The following is a 20,162-nucleotide window of genomic DNA, read 5'->3' as shown; positions in this document are numbered from 1 at the left end:
TGCAAAAGCCCCAACGTGACTACTACAACACGACTGAGAATAGTATCAATAACATATTTTATTGGTTATCTTTAAACCCGTAAAAAAAACCCTCAAAGCATAATCCTGTTAAATTGCAGATACCTTTTACTCAGTTAAGCATACATAGCTTTTCTTAGGTTGCTACTGGATTGTCTTATCCAATATTTGTATTTGTGCGTGCATTTGTTGCTGCGAACAGTCAGGCTTGCTTGTTTGTGTCGCTTATAGATAGACGTCCAGAGCCCTGTCTAGGTTACACTGTTTATATTGAAGTGGACTTTTCCTCACTAACTACTTTGACTACTTCCTTCCAATTAGCGAACACTCCTTGAGCTTTAAAGGGAACACCCAGAAGGCCTACAGCGTCTAGAGGCCTCTTTGAAATATGCACTGGAAAAAAACAGAAGCTTGGCCAAACCAACATCAAGCACGCAAATAATTAGTGTTTTGCTTTTATTTGGCCCGTTTTCGAACTTGCACTACATATATATTTTTATCAGGTCAAGGTAACCTTATAATGAATGGGTACACTGACACAATGGAAATAAACAGTACTGCCATCATATCATCAGAGAGCACTAGAGTGTGAATGCATCACTCCACAACTCAATTGCTTTGTAACGTCTGTATGTGTCCATTTTGATAATCATTCACTCATTTGTGGTGAACATGCTTTGGAAGCCCTTGTAATATTTCACAATTTTGAATGGAAAGATGATACAGGCGAACAAGAGACGATGGTCTATTTGTTTAGACTTAAATCGAACCTTATCAATCACAGAGGAGTCTGTGTAATGTGTGTGTACCTTTCCAGAAGCTGCCCGACACGTGCTGTACTGTTCAGATCATCCCTGAGGTAGAAACACACCTGACCGTAGTCTGAAGACAAGCAATACTTCACATTCCATCGATTTATCATAACTAGGCTGACGTTTCAACAACATACATTATTCCATCTATCATTGTTTTTTATGGCATGTAATGTACATAAAGAATAAGTATCAAAACTATTTAGAAAGACAGAATCTTATAATTCAAGAATGATCTCCATAAAAATTGCATAAAACAGGCAACAGTTCAATTATGTAGACACTTGTATAGCTCTTATAATGTTCTTAAAGAATATTTCAAGGCAATATGTGATAGCATTCAGTAAATGGCATAAGCAGATATGACATGTTTTATAAATATAGATAATTTTACCCAGTGCATTTCATTAGGCTTGTCTAATAGTGCCATTTAAGATGCAAAACAAAATTACAGAATATAAAATAAATATCAAATAGTATCACATTTCCACAAGTTTTTAAGTCCAATAACTTGTTTACATTTCATTTATTGCGGTTTTTTTGTTTCGTGTTACGTTAAAGGGGAATACATTTTCATGTAGAACTCACGTGTGCCAATATACCCATGTTTTATTATACCATATCTGGGATCTGATCTTCCAAACATATGGCATAGTATCACTGGAATGGGATGCTAGCCCTTTTTTTACAACAGTGCAACACTAGACGCTACGTCTTTTCCTTCTGCCTATTTTGTTTTTGAAACTCTGGCATGCAGTCACTCAGTTTGAGCAACCGTCTTCAGGAACAAACACAGACTCACACTGGAGCCCATCAGCAGCCCTGGAGCCCAGAGGACTGGCGTTCTACTGCTCGCCTGCTCACCAAACACCACAACATCTGATGCCAGTAATTAGCTCCTCTCCCCCATCTTATTGAAGGTGTGCTAATTAGACAAATCAGCAGGTGTAGCGGTTTGGTCAGATCCCTCCGAGCCTCCACAACATACAGTTGACACAAAAACACCGGCGCTGGTGAGACCTGACTGTCTCCGTCTGAAACGGACCGGCCCTTGTCAGTGCGTCATCGGGTGGATCCGTGAGGAACAGGAACATCTCATACCCAGACAGTTGTGGTGTCGGGGGTCTTCTCCTGCAGTGAACAAAAACATAGGTGACATTAATCAATCCACACACAGCAGAGCAGAGATGAGATACCATGATCAAAGTTCTGAGGTCATATTATTGAGCCATACCTTGAGGTGCTGAATGTAGACCACGGCATCATGCACCGTGATGAAGATGTGCTGTGGATTCATGTAGTTCATCAGGCCACTGGAGGTGAGGATCTTTAAGACCCTTTCTAGATGGAGATGGGTGTATTAGTTTATCAAGTTTCTATTCACATAACATTTCATCATTGAGACTCTGCCTTACCATTGCAGTTTGCTAAGTATATGCAAATCCCAACTTTCTGGCAATCAATGCACATCTGGAAAGGAAAAAACAAACCATGATTACCAGGTCTGTGCATGGATCTGGCAACAGGAAATTATCTGTCCAGGGATTCACAGACCTACCTGTATAAGGAGTCTGGCTCCAGCAACATCAACAAATATCACACTGCTGCAGTCCATTAGTAGAGCCTGGACTTCCTTCTTAGCTGTGTATGAAAGGAGAAAAAACATTAATAAATGATCACAGTGATTTATTGTCACTCACATTCTCAACATAACTTCTCGCATTTTTCCTCCAATCTTACCAGATTTTAATAACTCATTATCTGATGAGAATGATGCATTTGCAACACCTCTTTCCTGGAAAATCAGAAAAGAAAATGCATTCAATTATACTTAGAATACCTCTCAAATTCTATGATATCAGAATACAAGCCTAGCCTTTTTCAGGTGACATCATGATTGAATCAGCACTAGCATCATACAAAACAAAGCAATGGCTGGAGGCAAATATGAATAGTATCCATCTGTGTTGTTGAGAGGCAGAAATGAAGTATTGTCTATTGTTGGTTTGGATATGTGACAGTGAAGGTTGGTCATGTCCACCAAATCAGAAATTGGGAAACTAGGAGGAACAGGTGACTGACCTTGTTACTCTCTTAGATAAACAAGGGGAGTTATGGTATGACCAGGGCCAAACACACAAATAATATAACAATTATGTGGTTAAGTTAATGCTTAACACTTTCATGAGATGTAGGTTACTTTATCCCGAAATGCAAGTGCAGTTCGCCGTTAAGATATAGCCAATTTCTCTATTTACTATAACCATATCCTATAGAACTGTAAGTATCTTGTATACTGCGTTAGTTCCACAGCAATGTCTCATAATCATAGCGTTTTACTTTTGTGATAGGAGGAGAGCAAAGTACCTAACATGATTTTGAGAGCGTGTTGGTTCTCCTTAGATGGTGTTCTTCCACACCAGGTTACAATACAATCTCATTGACATTCTAAGTGCTTATTTTATTGTTGAATGAGATTAGGTTCAGTCCAATTCTGAGAGCAGGTCTTCTCTGCAGCTCAACGCCGCACCATCATTTAAGACATAGAAAGGCATGTACTAAGTTATTAAGGGGAAATACTCAAGCACAATATAGAAAATAAAGTAATAACGTAACCTAACATAGGCGTCCTATCATCATAAAATTGTATAAAAACACTTGATTACTGATGGAATTCTATCATTGCAGGACATATTCAGATCAACGCATTCAGTGTTTCTCCACCCTAAGCTCGGCAACAAAATAATGTTATCGTTTACAAACAGAAAGAGGGTCTATACCTACGAGACGAGCAATGCAATACCATACAACATTACATACTACCAATGACTAGCAAACCAAAACCAGCCCCACAACACTATTCCACCCGAGCTGCAAAACAAAGCTTTCACACAAGCACCACAGTTTGTGTGGACCTACTATTAAATGTACCTTGGTTCTGTACCAGGCTTGGACCGAAAGTAGGCCTACTAGTACATTTACTGCAGTGCTGGACCAGGCTTGGACAGAGAGTAGCCCTACTTCGGGAAGGACAGAGAGTAGGCCTACTGCTAGACGTACCACGGTGCTGACTGTGGTGTCTCTCCGGCGTTTCTCCAGGGCCTTCCTTGTCTTTTCGAGGCTGCGGATCCTCTCCGGCGTCAGGCCCAGCAGACGGCTCACCTCTTCCTTGAAGAAGCTGCGGTTCCCGTAGTAAATGGGGCCGTTATAGGTGAGGATCTTCACCCCCTCCACCTCGTTGCACTGTGGAGGCAACAGACATCAATAACCTTGTTGTTAGGTAACTGGAATAACGTATATGGTTATCCATGGAAACTGTAAACAGCTAGAACAAAAAATATGTTGTTTTTTTTGTAATGCGTGTGTGTGTGTACCTTGCTGTGGTTTTGCATAGGTCTGTAGATCTCTGTGTTGCTGGCCTGGCCTAGCACCGAACACCTAGCTCTGTGGGGAATTACAGTTAATTATAGTTTTAAAGGAGAACTTGGGGATTCTTCAACCTGGCCCCTATATTCCAGTCTTGGGTCGAAGGGACACATACCGACAACGATAAAGGAAACTGGGCCAGTACACAAAGAACGCTTCAGCCGAAATATGCCAAAAGGGGCCACAATGTGATCCTTTGGGGCAAAAGGACCCGCCCATGTGCGTCCTCCAAAAGCGCTTGTGTCTGCCACAGGAATTGCCTTTGAAAAAGACCATCTACTTATCCGAAAGTTAAGGAGCACCCTCCTTTACAAACAAAAGAGTTGATTAGTGGCAGTATATCCACTGAGTTTTACTGCTACATGGGGAACAACGTACCTCTGTGTGCGGCCGATCACTGTCATCATAGAGAAGACCACACCGATGGCCAAACCTAGGTCCACGTTGAGGACCACCACAGACAGCCAGGTGACCACCCATACCATCTGAGATAAGGGAAGGCCTGCCTGGTTCAGCTTATTACACGATCAACTTTGTGAATATCTTATTGTATTTAATAATACATCAGACTTGTAGAGTCATTTGCAACGTTGTCAAAGACGCTTTACATACAGTAGTATAAAAACAACTTTAATATAAACAGAAAAAAGAAAAGGGATTTCAGCAATTATTGGTTAGATGTACCACAATCATTATTGTGGTACCTCATTTTCTGATAAATAGGGACTTAGCAGACATTTATTTAAATGAAAATCATTCAGATTATTACTGCAACCAAAACGATGCAACCATTGGGTCGTCTGCTTATCTCAAAACTCTGCTTCTGGTATTGCAAATCTCAAAACTCTGCTTATGTAAAGTAAATCTCAAACCACTGCTTCCAGTGTTGTAAATCTGAAATGGTATTTTGTTTGCAGATCAAGTTGAGCTTGCTCAAGAATCTTAACACACAGCCAGCTCATGTTTGTGCTTAACATTCAACACAAAGTTTCATTGATTGCTTTCGTTACTGCATTGACACTATCATCATGAAATCTGTCTTTTGATGTCATGACTTAATAATTTGACACACACACACACACACACACACACACACACACACACACACACACACACACACACACACACACACACACACACCATGACAGACAAAAACAAATGATTATCTGAGTAATGAGTTTCTTTACAAAGTCAATCCTGCTGACTCTCCACAGGCCTGGCAGGTCCTGGAACTGCAGGAACATCTGTCTGAGGCTGGTCACGTTGATACACGCCAGGACCGCCTGGACGGGACAGAAGACCCAGATAAACACAAGTTAGTCTGAGTTCAACCTGAGTTAGATATGAGTAAGTCTGAGTTCAACTTGAGTTAGATATGAGTAAGTCTCAGTTAGACATGAGTTAGACATGAGTTAGTCTGAGTTAAACTTGAGTTAGATATGAGTAAGTCTCAGAAAGACAAGAGTAAGACATGAGTTAATCTGAGTTAAACTTGAGTTAGATATGAGTAAGTCTCAGAAAGACAAGAGTAAGACATGAGTTAGTCTGAGTTAAACCTGAGTCAGATATGAGTAAATCTCAGCTAGACATGAGTTAGTCTGAGTTCAACCTGAGTTAGATATGAGTATGTCTCAGAGAGACATGAGTTAGACACTTAGTTAGTCTGAGTTAGAGAGGAGAGGCATCATGAGTTGGTCAGAGTGGTTTTAAGTTGGTCTGAATTGGTCAGTTAGACTTAATTAGATAGTAGTTAGATTGAGTTACTCTTTTGTCTGTCTTGCTCATAAAGAAAACACTCATGCCTCATAAAACACACACCTTGGGCAGGAAGTAGAAGAGGGGACCAATCAGGAGCAGCACAACAAAGACCACCAGGCTGGTAAACAACCCAGAAAGCTGCAAGGGAACCAACATTTGGATTATTATAGGTTGCCTAGTCTGCAATTCATATCTGTTTTAGATAGAAACCAAAATTATAGCATTACAGTTTCTTCAGAGAGGTCAACGATATTTGAAATTATAGACACCAGGTTGTATACTCGCAGGCTTTCATCTTATAAATATTATGCTTGTTTTGTATTCACATTATGCAGAGTAATTATAAATAACCAGATTCTGTCATTTTTTAAGTTGTCAAAGAGTTGAACGCCTATGCAAAATTACTTTTTACAGGGTTATGAATCTCACTTCAGCCAACACTGAACATTGGCCAGTACTAGCCAGTGATCAAATGTTTAGACGCAGTGGTTTTAATAAATTACTATTGAATATTGTACACTGAGCAATGACCAAGCCCTCTTGGAATGGCCTAGTTTTATTATTGTGTACATGGGGGACCAGCCCACCTAACCATCCCTTTGGGGATAATACAGTCTACAGTGGGGCAAAAAAGTATTTAGTCAGCCACCAATTGTGCAAGTTCTCCCACTTAAAAAGACGAGAGAGGCCTGTAATTTTCATCATAGGTAAACCTCAGCTATGAGAGACAAAATGAAAAAAAAAATACAGAAAATCACAACTTCTGATTTTTTAAGAATTTATTTGCAAATTATGGTGGAAAATAAGTATTTGGTCACCTACAAACCAGCAAGATTTCTGGCTGTCACAGACATGTAACTTCTTCTTTAAGAGGCTCCTCTGTCCTCCACTTGTTACCTGTATTAATGGCACCTGTCTGAACTCCTTATCAGTATAAAAGACACCTGTCCACAACCTCAAACAGTCACACTCCAAACTCCACTATGGCCAAGACCAAAGAGCTGTCAAAGGACACCAGAAACACAATTGTAGACCTGCACCAGGCTGGGAAGTCTGAATCTGCAATAGGTAAGCAGCTTGGTGTGAAGAAATCAACTGTGGGAGCAATTATTAGGAAATGGAATACATACAAGACCACTGATAATCTCCCTCGATCTGGGGCTCCACGCAAGATCTCACCCTGTGGGGTGAAAATGATCACAAGAACGGTGAACAAAAATCCCAGAACCACACGGGGGGATCTAGTGAATGACCTCCAGAGAGCTGGGACCAAAGTAACAAAGGCTACCATCACTAACACACTACGCCGCCAGGGACTCAAATCCTGCAGTGCCAGACGTGTCCCCCTCCTGAAGCCAGTGCATGTCCGGGCCCGTTTGAAGTTTGCTAGAGAGCATTTGGATGATCCAGAACAGGATTGGGAGAATGTCATATGGTCAGATGAAACCAAAATAGAACTTTTTGGTAAAAACTCAACTCGTCGTGTTTGGAGGAGAAAGAATGCTGAGTTGCATCCAAAGAACACCATACCTACAGTGAAGCATGGGGGTGGAAACATCATGCTTTGGGGCTGTTTTTCTGCCAAGGGACCAGGACATCTGATCCGTGTGACGGAAAGAATGAATGGGGCCATGTATATAGAGATTTTGAGTGAAAACCTCCTTCCATCAGCAAGGGCACTGAAGATGAAACGTGGCTGGGTCTTTCAGCATGACAATGACCCCAAACACACCGCCCGGGCAACGAAGGAGTGGCTTCGTAAGAAGCATTTCAAGGTCATGGAGTGGCCTAGCCAGTCTCCAGATCTCAACCCCATAGAAAATCTTTGGAGGGAGTTAAAAGTCTGTGTTGCCCAGCGAAGGCCCAAAAACATCACTGCTCTAGAGGAGATCTGCATGGAGGAATGGGCCAAAATACCAGCAGCAGTGTGTGAAAACCTTGTAAAGACTTACAGAAAACATTTGACCTCTGTCATTGCCAACAAAGGGCATGTAACAAAGTATTGAGATGACCTTTTGTTATTGACCAAATATTTATTTTCCACCATAATTTGCAAATAAATTCTTTAAAAATCAGACAATGTGATTTTCTAGATTTTCTTTTTTCATTTTGTCTCTCATAGCTGAGGTTTACCTATGATGAAAATTACAGGCCTCTCTCATCTGTTTAAGTGGGAGAACTTGCACAATTGGTGGCTGACTAAATACTTTTTTGCCCCACTGTATGTAGTGTGAGCACTGAGTAGAGAACCTGTGTGAATCCTCCCGAACTCTCTAGTATGTTGGTGGTGGCCAGAGTGGCTGAGCTCGGGAAGCACGTGAAGAGGGAGGACACAGTGTTGGAGATGCCGTGGGCCAGAAGCTCCTGAAGGACACATGTATCACACAGGTTAGCTTCAAAGGACCAAGTTGGACGCCAGGTGACTCAGGCCCGTACAACATACATGGGACACATACAAAGGTACGATTTCAAATGAATAGGATGCAAGGACCATATGAAAGGCAATGCATTCTCTTGACTGAATGGAACTCATAGTCTTGAATGCTGGGAGAACAGATTGCACTCTCCCGTTTCTTCATGAGGAACAGAGATCTCACAAAAGTGGCTGCCATTTCTGCTTTGTTCTGAGAAAGGATTTTAGGATTTGGATTATATTTCAAATTAAATCCAAGAAGATGAATGTGATATTTGAGATTGATCACTGTTGAATAGAATACGATGCAGGCCCTGAGCTATTTGCATGTTTCCCAGTGAAAATAGTTTAGATACAAATACAGAGTTAGTCTACACACAATGTGGCAAAAAAATATTTTACACTATGACATGTTTTTTAAAGACATTAAATGAAGGCAATTTTATATTAAGATAAAAACAACCATGATGGAAAATAAAAAAAGATTGAATCAATTACCAAAAGCTGGGGTCCCCGGTTGGGTTGAATAAAGTATGTGTTTATAACTGCGAACAGAGGCTGGTCCCCGGTTGGATTGCATAGAGTCTGTGTGTTTCTAACTACAAACAGAGGCTGTATAGAGTATGTGTGTTTATAACTACAAACAGAGGCTGTATAGAGTCTGTGTGTTTATAACTACAAACAGAGGCTGTATAGAGTCTGTGTGTTTATAACTACAAACAGAGGCTGTATAGAGTATGTGTGTTTATAACTACAAACAGAGGCTGTTCCTTGGTAGGGGTGTATAGAGTATGTATATAACTACAAACAGAGGCTGTATAGAGTATGTGTGTTTATAACTACAAACAGAGGCTGTTCCTTGGTAGGGGTGTATAGAGTATGTATATAACTACAAACAGAGGCTGTATAGAGTATGTGTGTTTATAACTACAAACAGTGGCTGGTCCCTGGTTAGGGTATAGGGAGTATGTGTTTATAAATACAAACAGAGGCTGTACAGAGTATGTGTGTTTATAACTACAGAGCCAGGTACCTGGTTGGGGTGTATGGAGTACGCATGCTTATCAGCATATATCATCGCCAGGGAGACCGACACAGCATAGCCAACAAACGTTATGGCTACTGTGTCGCCAGCAATGTCAGGAAATGTGTGCAGGGCCGGCATCTGAGGGCTTGGGAAACTATGGGGAGGGAGGGGGACACAAGCGATTAAGAAATTGGAACACCTCAACAAATAATTCACCACATGTACGAACTATTACCCGGCAGGGATATGGCCGACAATCTGGACGTCACAAGTGGAGTCCAGAGAAAGAGCATAAGCCACTCCGGTAGCTATGATCACCTGGAATAAAGAAAGATAGACATTTTTCTCTATATACAAATACAAAGAATGACTGTTTTCAGGTTCCTACACCCAGTACTTTGATAATTTGCCAAATATCGATATAATATTTTTATAATTTCATATTTTAAAATATATATTATTATTAATATATATATTATCTAAGAATTTCTTTTGCATTTTTGTGCTTTATTCCTGAAGAGTTTGACAGGGAATATCGCCCGAAATATCAATATTTTATTTAATAAAATAGGGCGCTCTAAACAGATTTCCCAGGTCCTCGAGCTGGCACTCAACACATGAATGAAGGAAACTTTAACGGAAGATAACTAACCAAAGACAAAACATGAATAAAGACCAAAATCCAGCGCTCTACCTTTTCACAGTCATTTTGTATTCATTGTTAGACATATATGATGTGTCGTTATAGGATGTCAACAATATATTGATTATTGCAGAATCGCTGTATCACATATCGTGAAGTACCCTGTGATTCCCACCCCTAGTGTGCACACAAAATTGTGTTAAGCTGTGTAGCATGTCTGACCGTCAGGATCTCCACAGGGATCGGTGTCCGTAGGCGCTTCCTGTAGCGCGTGTTGACCTCCTTCACCGGGACCAGGATGGCCAGACACACCAAGGAGATAAGCAGCTCGGCCATGTTGGTCTGAGGCAGGTTCTCCATCACAGAGGCTAGGGTCTGAGGAACCACAAACATCACAACCCTCATGTAGCAGGTGACCCTGCCCCACGCCAACCAGACGGCTTCACTGGTCTCTTCAACACCAGGACTAGGAAGATGTTGAAGGAAACCATTTAATTGCAGAGGTTGAAGGTTTGTTGCATGCGATACAGGAGGTGATATTGACATGTCAGAGCTCTATGTTGAGTGTGTGTGGTTGTGTCTGGTTTATCCGCTGTGCACTGATGACTGAATGGTGGTGATGTATAAAAGTAAATTACGTTGATTTGAGATAAGCTACTATGTTTCCTAAGGAGGTTAATGCATTAAACAAAAAGGAAACATAAGGGAAGAGGGATGTATGAATGGATATTAGAAAGACGGATGGAAGATGAATGGATGGAAGGATGGATGGATGGATATGGATGGATGGATGACCCATGACGACTGTGGTTCTAGATGCTCCCCCTACATCTTGGATTGAGCAGGACTTGAAGTAGCACAACAGGTTACCTTAAACAGGGCAAAGTTCCCAGTGTGTCGCGCCAGCCGCAGGCCCAGCATGCTCTGGAGCTGCGACACGGTGACGTGGAAGGCCGCAGCGCTGGTGAACGCCTTGACGATGGGCTCCGACAGGTAGGTGGACAGGAAGCCCAGCTGCAGCACAAACATGCAGAGCTGCACCACAACATGGGTTAAAACACACCAAAACATGGGTTAAAAATAAATTGCAACATGGGTTAGAAACAAATTGCAACATGGGTTAGAAACACAATGCAACATGAGTTAAAAGACACCACAACATGGGTTAGAAACACACCACAACATGGGTTAAAACCCACCACAACATGGGTTAGAAACACACCACAACATGGGTTAAAACACACCAAAACATGGGTTAGAAACACACCACAATATTGGTTAAAACACACCAAAACATGCGTTAGAAACACACCACAACATGGGTTAAAACGCACCAAAACATGGGTTGAAAACAAATCGCAACATGGGTCGGAAACACAATGCAACATGGATTAAAAACACATCGCAACATGGGTTAGAACACACCAAAACATGGGTTAAAACACACCAAAACATTGATTAGAAACACACCACAACATGGGTTAGAAAACACAGCAACATTGTTTAAAAACACACACGATAATGAAACACAGCCACATGGGTTAGTAACACATTGCAACATGGGTTAAAAACACACCGCAACATGGGTTAAAACCCACCACAACATGGGTTAGAAACACACCGCAACATGGGTTAAAAACACATGATAATGAAACACACCACATGATGGATTTAAATCACAGATGATAATGAAACACACTGCATGATGGATTAAATAAACACATGATCATGAAACACACATAATAATGAAACCCACTACATGATTGGTTAAAACACACATGATAATGAAAAAAAACTGCATTATCAGTTATTTGTGTGAAAGACAAAGAAACATATATCATGGGACAGGAATATCATGGCAGGATATTCTATTGGCTGTATGACTGCAAACCAAAACATTCTGGGTCAAACCAAATGTCTGCAGTCTAACTGAGCCAGATAGCCCCCCTACCTGCTCCCTAATTTCATGCATCTAACCCAAGAGTACAATAAAAGTACTTTACAAACGTATAGATAGACTGAAACATCACACAGTAAGTCACTTTGCATGAAATCACCTTATAGTTCATACTAATACATATAGACCTCCGTCATACAACAGCATCAGCCAATTATATTTACATATCTGAAAATAAGGTCCAAAACACTTGAGATAACATAACGCCTAAGAATTGAGCTAGAATGTGTGTGTGTGTGTGTGTGTGTGTGTGTGTGTGTGTGTGTGTGTGTGTGTGTGTGTGTGTGTGTGTGTGTGTGTGTGTGTGTGTGTGTGTGCGCGCGAATAAGTGTATTGAGTCGGTTGCGGTCAGTATGTCACCATCATTATTCCCGAGAGGAGGGCCACAGCCGAGGCCACCCCTATCCTCTGGGCCTCAAGGGCCGCTGCCTCCGGGCTGCTGGCGTTGAGCTGCAGGGGGGCTGGAACCAGCTGCTCCACCACCGAGCCCGTCATCAGACTCACTACAGCAAACGTACCTGACACAGCAGCACCGCTATCATCAGTGGGAAGGCCTCACTTCCACAGAGAATCCATACCGTTTTAATATTGAGACATTGTAGCATAGTGTAGTATAGTTAAGATTTAGCTTAAGAATAGTGTTTTTTTCAGATATATGTCAGTATATCTCAGTCTGACATATATCAAAAACCTTAACTGCTTATAATAAATATAATTAGTTTACATTTAAATACCAATTAAAATAGAAATGTACATGCGGTACATTTAAACATGCATATTTAAATGGGGATATGTTGGCTGGTTCCGAGGCTTCTGTTACCTGTGGATACGTGACGGCCTGTGCCGAACAGCATGTAGACGACAACCGGGAAGAAGGAGGTGTAGAGACCGAAGATTGGCGCCACAGATGTTAGGAGAGCAAATGCCATACCTGGATTTGAAAATTAAATATGGTAATTTCCAATTTTATTTAACTTATTCAATTTTATAACATAGCAGTTAACATTTAAAACATAGATTAGGTTATAAAAAGCCACCGTTGCCGAATTGTAAAAGCTCTACATAAATTACCACATTTTGGGAAACAGATAAATCATAGTGTCATTCTTCAATCTATCTTAATCCTTGCATGTTTGTCGTATTTTAACATAAAGGAATAATATTGGGATTTTTTTTTTTTTAAAGTTGCCAATACATTTTCTTTCCTTTATTTTATAAATTACAAATTAAGAAGTCGGGTATTTAACATAAAAACGAATATTCAGTCCACACCTTTTATAATGGTTATAAATTGTAGGCCAAGATTGTTCAGTGTGCTGTCTGAGCGTCATAGGCATGGTTTTTCATCCATTTCACCGATTTAATTATTTGCAATATTGCTCACTTTATATTGATTTTTATTTACTTAATCTAATTATTTCATTGACTTTTGCTATTAGTCCATTTTGTCAGATTGTCAGCTGTACTGTACTGTCTGTTGCTACTGGATAGGGGAGAGCCGGGTCGATTGAAACACGGGACGATTGAAACACAGCGATTTCCTCGAAAACCACGCAAGGCTTTCACGTCAAATTTCGTCACTACGTTCAGCACGCAAGACTGACCAACCCCGGGAAATTTCGTATAATGACGTCACACCGTTCAAACGTTATCCCGCGAACCTGTTTTCGAGAGCGCTAAGTAAAATCCTTCCTGCGGTAGTTTTTTTGTAATAAATAGTTGTGTTTTTTGTTTCATGCCATAATAATATGACTATACCACAGATGAATTAGTACTTAAACCTGTGCTAAAGTGTGCAATGTCCGAGTTTTGAAGTTTAGAGGTAAAAAAGGTTTAAGTGTCAGTAGTCGCTTCCGGGACGATTGAAACACTTGTTTCAAACGTCCCGCACACCACCATGCGTAATTGCGCGCACATTGCGTGATCAAGTGTATAATCAAGTGTATGATCACCTGTATAAATCACAGAATTAATAAATGTTTTGCAATGAATAACAACTGCTTTGAATTAATAACATATTTTGAATGAGCAAAACGTGTTAATCACATGCATCAACAGATTATTAAGAGAGAAAAATGCCGCGAGTCAGAAGGAGAACCACCTCCCGTGGGCTGGTTCCTGCAGGGGTGTATGCCAGGGCCTGCAGGGAGGTCTATTCTGGGAGCTCAGTGAGGCAGGCAGCATTGGCCAACAACATTAACCATGTCACGTTGTCATGCTACCTCAAGCTGAGGGCAGAGGAGGGCAGTGAAGCGGCCAGGTCCCCTGGCTATAACCGGTACAATAGTTTTTGTTTAAAATAGATAAAAGGATGTTCAACTGTGTATCCCTAAACATGGCTTAGGACAGGGAAATAAGTAAATTTAATGCAAATTTAGTCTTCCAAAAGAAGAAAAGTGAGTTTTAATCGAAATGTGCATCTTGACAATTACGCACGGGCCAAAAATATATTTTGACCTATTCATATTATGCGGAATTCTGTGAAATTTTAGCAATGACGAGTACACTAGTATGTTGTCCGGTATGTTGCATAATAACAAGAGTAAGGTCAATAGTTTATTTTTAAAATATGCTGTTTCATTCGTCCCGCATGTGTGTTTCAAACGTCCCGACTAGGCGGGGCGTTTGAAACAAATGTCAACTTACGTTCAAAGTTAAAAAACAGCTCGATCATCCAACATATGTGTTAAATTACACTTGTAACTAAGAGAACACACATGTGAGTTGTTGATCACATGTTAAAATTATTTGTATACGTAATGTCATCTTTGAAAAAGACGTTTAACTGAAAAGTGTTTCAATCGACCCGGCTCTCCCGAATTTCCCGAAGGGGATGAATAAAGTATCTATTTACTTACTTACTTACTTACCTTGGGGTATGTGCAGAATACCGACAGTGAGTCCCGCTATGGTGTCTCCTAGAAGCCATTTCCTCAGCCTGTAGCTGGGCAGCCAGCTGAAGATCGGGACGCGCTCGCTCAACAGGTGGAGAAACGCTCGCCGTGAACACCTGCATTTCTGAGCGAGTCTTTTCCCGAGTAACAGACTGCCGGGCGCCCTGTCCTCTTTTCCATAAGTCTGTTTAAAACGTTCCTCCGTGTAAATATTCCTATACACGGCCACTGAAGCGGTCATCTTGTGGCCCCAGACACGCTATGGTCCAGTGAACTTATCGAGCATTAAAAGTGGATGTCTTTTGAATTCCATATATAGCGGACCCTGGCCCCAACAGCCATTGTTTTTTCCTGTCAGGCGCTCCTTAGCCAATGACATGGCTCAAAATTTCATTTTTTTTTATCATTGTGTTGAACTGCTTTGGGAGGATTCACAACATCTCTGGTCCGGAGACCCCATAAAGGTGTACTTGGCCGGCTGCTATAGAGAGACCCTCTACACCCCTGGGTCCTACTGCTAGAAGGATTTGATTTGAATGATACAATGATGAATTAATCAAATCTAACCTGTGTAAACTTTCCTTATCCTTACTGTGTAAACTTTCCTTATCCCCCCCCCCCCCCCCATCTCAAAGTATATTGGCAGAATAATCCCCCTCCCCCCTCCTCCTCCTCTTTTGTTCATCCTGAGAGTCGCTACGGAGCTAGGGAGGTACAAGATACACAATCTATGGCACTGTGTAACATCACCAACAGATCAAGGCAGTTGTTGCTGATGTTGGAGGTGTGTTATTACGAGGTGTTCATATCCGCTTGCAATGGATGCCTGTCTGCGGGGCCTTGTGTTTAAACCGTGAAGCCATAAGGAACTGTATTCTTCCTGTGAAATCCAATCACACCTGATGGCGGTTTGGTTCAGGGATCAACCCCCCAGCTTGACTTCTTCTGCTCACAGATTGTATCGCCGTTCTCCCCAGTGCTGGACTGCAGAGGGGCCCTCTGCAGGAAACGTGTGTGTGTGTGTGTGTGTGTGTGTGTGTGTGTGTGTGTGTGTGTGTGTGTGTGTGTGTGTGGGCTGGGCTAACCTGATATCGTTGGTCCTTTGGACAGGACTACAGGTCTTTACAGGTCTGGCAGACGAAGATCAAGCTTAGACTGATATATTACCACCTAAACTGACTTGACATAGGTGTACATTGTTGGAAAATATTGCAGAGTTTTACAGGATGTAATCAACAATTTTAGTAGAATATTTGTTGAGATTTATACTTTTTATTCACATTGAGTTTTTTGGTGTTTCTGGCATCTCTCTTATTAATCTGTAAACTCCCTATTGATTCTATGAATGGATTTGCTCAGGGAAAAGCCTACAAGAGTCCCTCATCCTGTGTGTTTTGATCCACAGTGTGAACGGAGCGAAGGGGCTTTTCACAGGTGGCTCGTTGCCAGTTGGTTGGTGAGAGAGAGAGCGAGTGCGAATGACTGCACTGCGAGCAGCTGTACAATGAAATAAGATTTGACCCTTTCAAAATTAGTAAATGTATTGGAAACAGGCATTGTTTACCAGAAAAAAATGACCCACACAAGTAAAGTGGAAAACTATGCATTAGCTTGGTGGCTGGCTTGTGCCCCTTGCCAAAGTAGCACATCGTTGTAACGCTCGCATTTCTCTGGATTTCAAAATTGTTGGAAACAATTAGAAAAACGAAAGTAAACAGCGCAAAAATATTTATAACATATGTCTTGTTGTTTTTTGATATTTTGATGCTGAAATGTCACATATTGTACCTTTAGATCAGCCTGGCTTGGTGCGTCAAGTCCTAATCAATCAAACACATGCTGATCAATATCTCAGGAGAAATTAAAACAGACTCAAATTCAAACAAAGCAACAATGGTCGTGGATTCTTTGTATTTGTGTTTGCGTCTAATGAATGAAGTGGGCCTACTCCCATGGCGGGTGGCAAAGGGCTACGTGGAGAAACTCATGTCAATCTTCAAACTCTCCAAATCGTGCCAATCCCAGCGTAATTATTTGGGATTTTGTAGTCATTATGTCTGTGCTATTTGGAGAGTGTTTCAAAGTCCTCAAAATAACAAATCAATGGCCAACCAGCTAACACCAACTAGTCTGCACATTTGGAAGGTCGGCCTTGCAGTGACCTCGTGTGGAGAAAAACATGAATACAACAATCAGGAGGTCTTCTGTCATTAAACACATAGGGTATCAGTCTGGATCCTATGTATTACTATAGTGGCGCTGGTCCTATTGCTTTTAATGAGCTGATGCAACATGAGGTTACTCCACCGGTGGAAGGATTTCTCCCAACGCGTGGTTGGAGCCAGTCTGGAGCTAAACAAAAACATAATCTCCTCTCTAACGTCCAAACAACCGGAACTCTCCCAAGGTGTGAGTGGGGTTCCTGAATCACTCAGGAATGGACTTCATTAATACTGGCTTCAACACAAGTGCTGTTTTTGTTATGGTCCAAACATGCTTCAGATGCATTGACCTCCAGTGGCCTGGCGAGGCTGCAGAGACAGACTCAGAGAGGCATGGAGTCTGTGCGATGGCGCGCTGTGTGTCTGGGGGCTGTTTAAACAAGATATTAATCTGTGGTGAAATTGAAACAATGCGTTGAGTGGAAGAGGATATGGAGACCTTAAACCCCCCACCAGAGAGCGAGACATGGGCCTTTTCTCCCTTGCCACAGACAAGTCTTACATAAACGTAGACAATGACAGTCCACATTCCAGCCTGACACTTCGGTCCACAAGCCTTGAAATGTGGCATTGACCAATCATAATAAACATGCAGACAGTTTGGTATGTTTCCTCGCTTAGCCCGGAGAAATACTACTATGTTTTTATACTACTACTAATAAATATTATTGACGTCAAAAATTCTGCACTTGTGTGTATGTGGTCAGGTTTAAGGTGCAATAGTACAAGCATAATCATAATATGAGGAAAGCAATGATAAAATGTGCATTTCAGTTTTGGCCTGCATATCCAAGCCCTTTCTTTCAGTGACAAGAAATGACAAAAACACGTTTACAAAACAACAGACAAAACTGAGAGCATTTTAGCAGAGTTCATGCAGACACCCTCAGCTCCCATTGGTTTGTTCTAACAACGTTAATAACAGCACTAAAAATACAAAAATACAAACTACCAACAACCATCTCGCTCACACGCTTGTTGCTCTGTCTCTGTCTACTCTCTCTCACCCATCTTTCTCTCTCCGCCTCTCTCTTTCTCTCTCTCCCCCCCTCTCTCTCTCCCTCTCTCCCCCCTCTCTCTCCCCCTCTTTCTTTTTCCGCCTCTCTCTTTCTCTCTCTCCCCCCCTCCCCCCCTCTCTCTCTTTCTCTCACTCTCTCTCTCTCTTGCACCCTCTCCACCCCTCTCTCTCTCTCCCTCTCACCCCCTCTCTCTCCCTCTCTTTCTCTTTCCGCCTCTCTCTCTCTCTCTCTCTCTCTCTCTCTCTCTCTCTCTCTCTCTCTCTCTCTCTCTCTCACTCTCTCTCTCTCTCTCTTGCACCCTCTCCCTCTCTCCCCTCTCTCTGACTCTCTCTTTATTATTGTCTCTTTCAAGGAGAGGCTAAAGTCGATTTTTTTGTGGGCTATAGTTCCTCTAATTGTTACTTATCTCTATGAGGTGCTTGTCCTGACCCCCCTGTCCTCGGCTGGTGGCGGCCCACCTCAGTTCGTGTCTCCGTCTTTCCTACCTCTCCCTTCCTCTCTCCTACCTCTCCCTTCCTCTCTCCTACCTCTCCCTTCCTGTTCTACTGGCTGTGGTCACGCAGCGCCCTCTCCCCTGTTCCTTGCTGTCCACATCATAACTTGTGTGTCTGGTATGATCTCTGTGGAACTATTCTCCATATATCATGGCACTCTTCCTTAATAGGGAACACTAGATACATGTGTTTGAGAGATTCATGTTTCTCAAACTATCTTTGTAAATGATTGAGACGTGTTCAAAAACCAGTAAAAAAATTGTTTTAAATAAATATATATATTTATATTCCAGAAAATCTGTGTAATTAGGCATCTCGATCGGCCCGACAGTATCTGATCGGATTTGATCTAATAACCTCATTCTGCCAGCAAGATCTCTCCCTATCTACCTATTTCATTATTTCTCCTTGCTTGTGTCCTCTGTCCTGTCCTCTACCTTGTCCTCAACCCTGTCCTGTGTTCTGTCCTCTGTCATGTCTCTACCCTGTTCTGTCCTCTGTCCTGTCTTCTTTCCTCTGTCATGTCTCTACCCTGCCCTGTCTTCAGTCCTGTCCTCTGTCCTGTCTTCTGTCCTGTCTCATGTCCTCTGTCCTGTCCTCCGTACTGTCATGTCCTCTGTCATGTCTCCTGTCCTCTACTCTGTCCTGTCCTCTGTCCTGTCCTCTTCTCTACACTGTCCTGTCCTCTTTCCTTTCCTCTGTACTGTCCTTTACACTGTCCTCTGTCCTGTCCTCTGTCCTGTCCTCTTCTCTACACTGTCCTGTCTTCTGTCCTGTCCTCTCACCTGTCCTGTTCTCTGTCCTGTCCTCTGTCTTTTCCTTTACACTGTCCTGTCCTCTACACTGTCCTTGGTCCTGTCCTCTGTCTTGTCCTCTGTCCTGTCCTTTACACTGTCCTCTGTCCTGTCCTTTGTCCTGTCCTGTCCTCTGTCCTGTCCTCTACACTGTCCTCTGTCCTGTCCTCTGTCCTGCCCTTTGTCCTGTCCTCTACACTGTCCTCTGTCCTGCCCTTTGTCCTGTCCTGTCGTCTGTCCTGTCCTCTGTCCTGTCCTCTACACTGTCCTCTGTCCTGTCCTCTTCACTGTCCTGTCCTCTACACTATTGTCATGTGTGCTTAATTTGCAACAGGGTGTGACCTGTTATAAAACTGGGTGACCTCCCACCTACTACTTAGTCAGCCCCTTAGGCTACACGCGCCTCCACAGCACGCCAGACAGCACCCTGCAGCCTTTTCCCATCCTCCCAAGAGCCTCGGAGGTTGGATATTGGGTGTGTGCGCAGGCATCCTTTAAAATAGTTTGCCGCTCCTTTCGTGCCTGCAATCAAAACAGGAAAATAAGCGAAAATAGGCCTTCCCATGCTGGCCCCCTGGTCAGCCCTGTGTGTGTTTAGTCTGAGTAGAGGATTCTCGTCAGTTAAAGCCATTGTCTGTACTTGCTCCCTTTTATCTCTCGATCCCAGAAAGTTAAGTATTTTGCC

The 20,162-nt window shown here is 42.2% G+C and overlaps 1 protein-coding gene across 1 annotated transcript; it reads right to left on the bottom strand.

Annotated features, from left to right (window-relative positions):
- Positions 1-936: 936 nt before the first annotated feature.
- slc26a10 (solute carrier family 26 member 10) lies at positions 937-15,189 on the bottom strand (the record flags this gene model as incomplete). The annotated part of the gene is made up of 18 exons (XM_079742497.1): positions 937-1,961; positions 2,065-2,171; positions 2,246-2,300; positions 2,389-2,471; positions 2,571-2,625; positions 3,891-4,073; positions 4,205-4,274; positions 4,635-4,741; positions 5,444-5,539; positions 6,075-6,152; positions 8,265-8,378; positions 9,461-9,608; positions 9,690-9,772; positions 10,320-10,472; positions 10,968-11,132; positions 12,415-12,572; positions 12,875-12,985; positions 14,925-15,189. The coding sequence occupies 18 exons, from the start codon at positions 15,187-15,189 to the stop codon at positions 1,926-1,928; spliced, it is 2,067 nt and encodes a 688-aa protein (XP_079598623.1). The 3' UTR covers positions 937-1,925.
- Positions 15,190-20,162: the final 4,973 nt, after the last annotated feature.

This window comes from Pollachius pollachius (assembly GCF_949987615.1).
Source record: "Pollachius pollachius genome assembly, chromosome: 8".
Lineage (NCBI taxonomy): Eukaryota > Metazoa > Chordata > Actinopteri > Gadiformes > Gadidae > Pollachius > Pollachius pollachius.
This window is presented reverse-complemented; position numbering and strand designations above follow the sequence as displayed.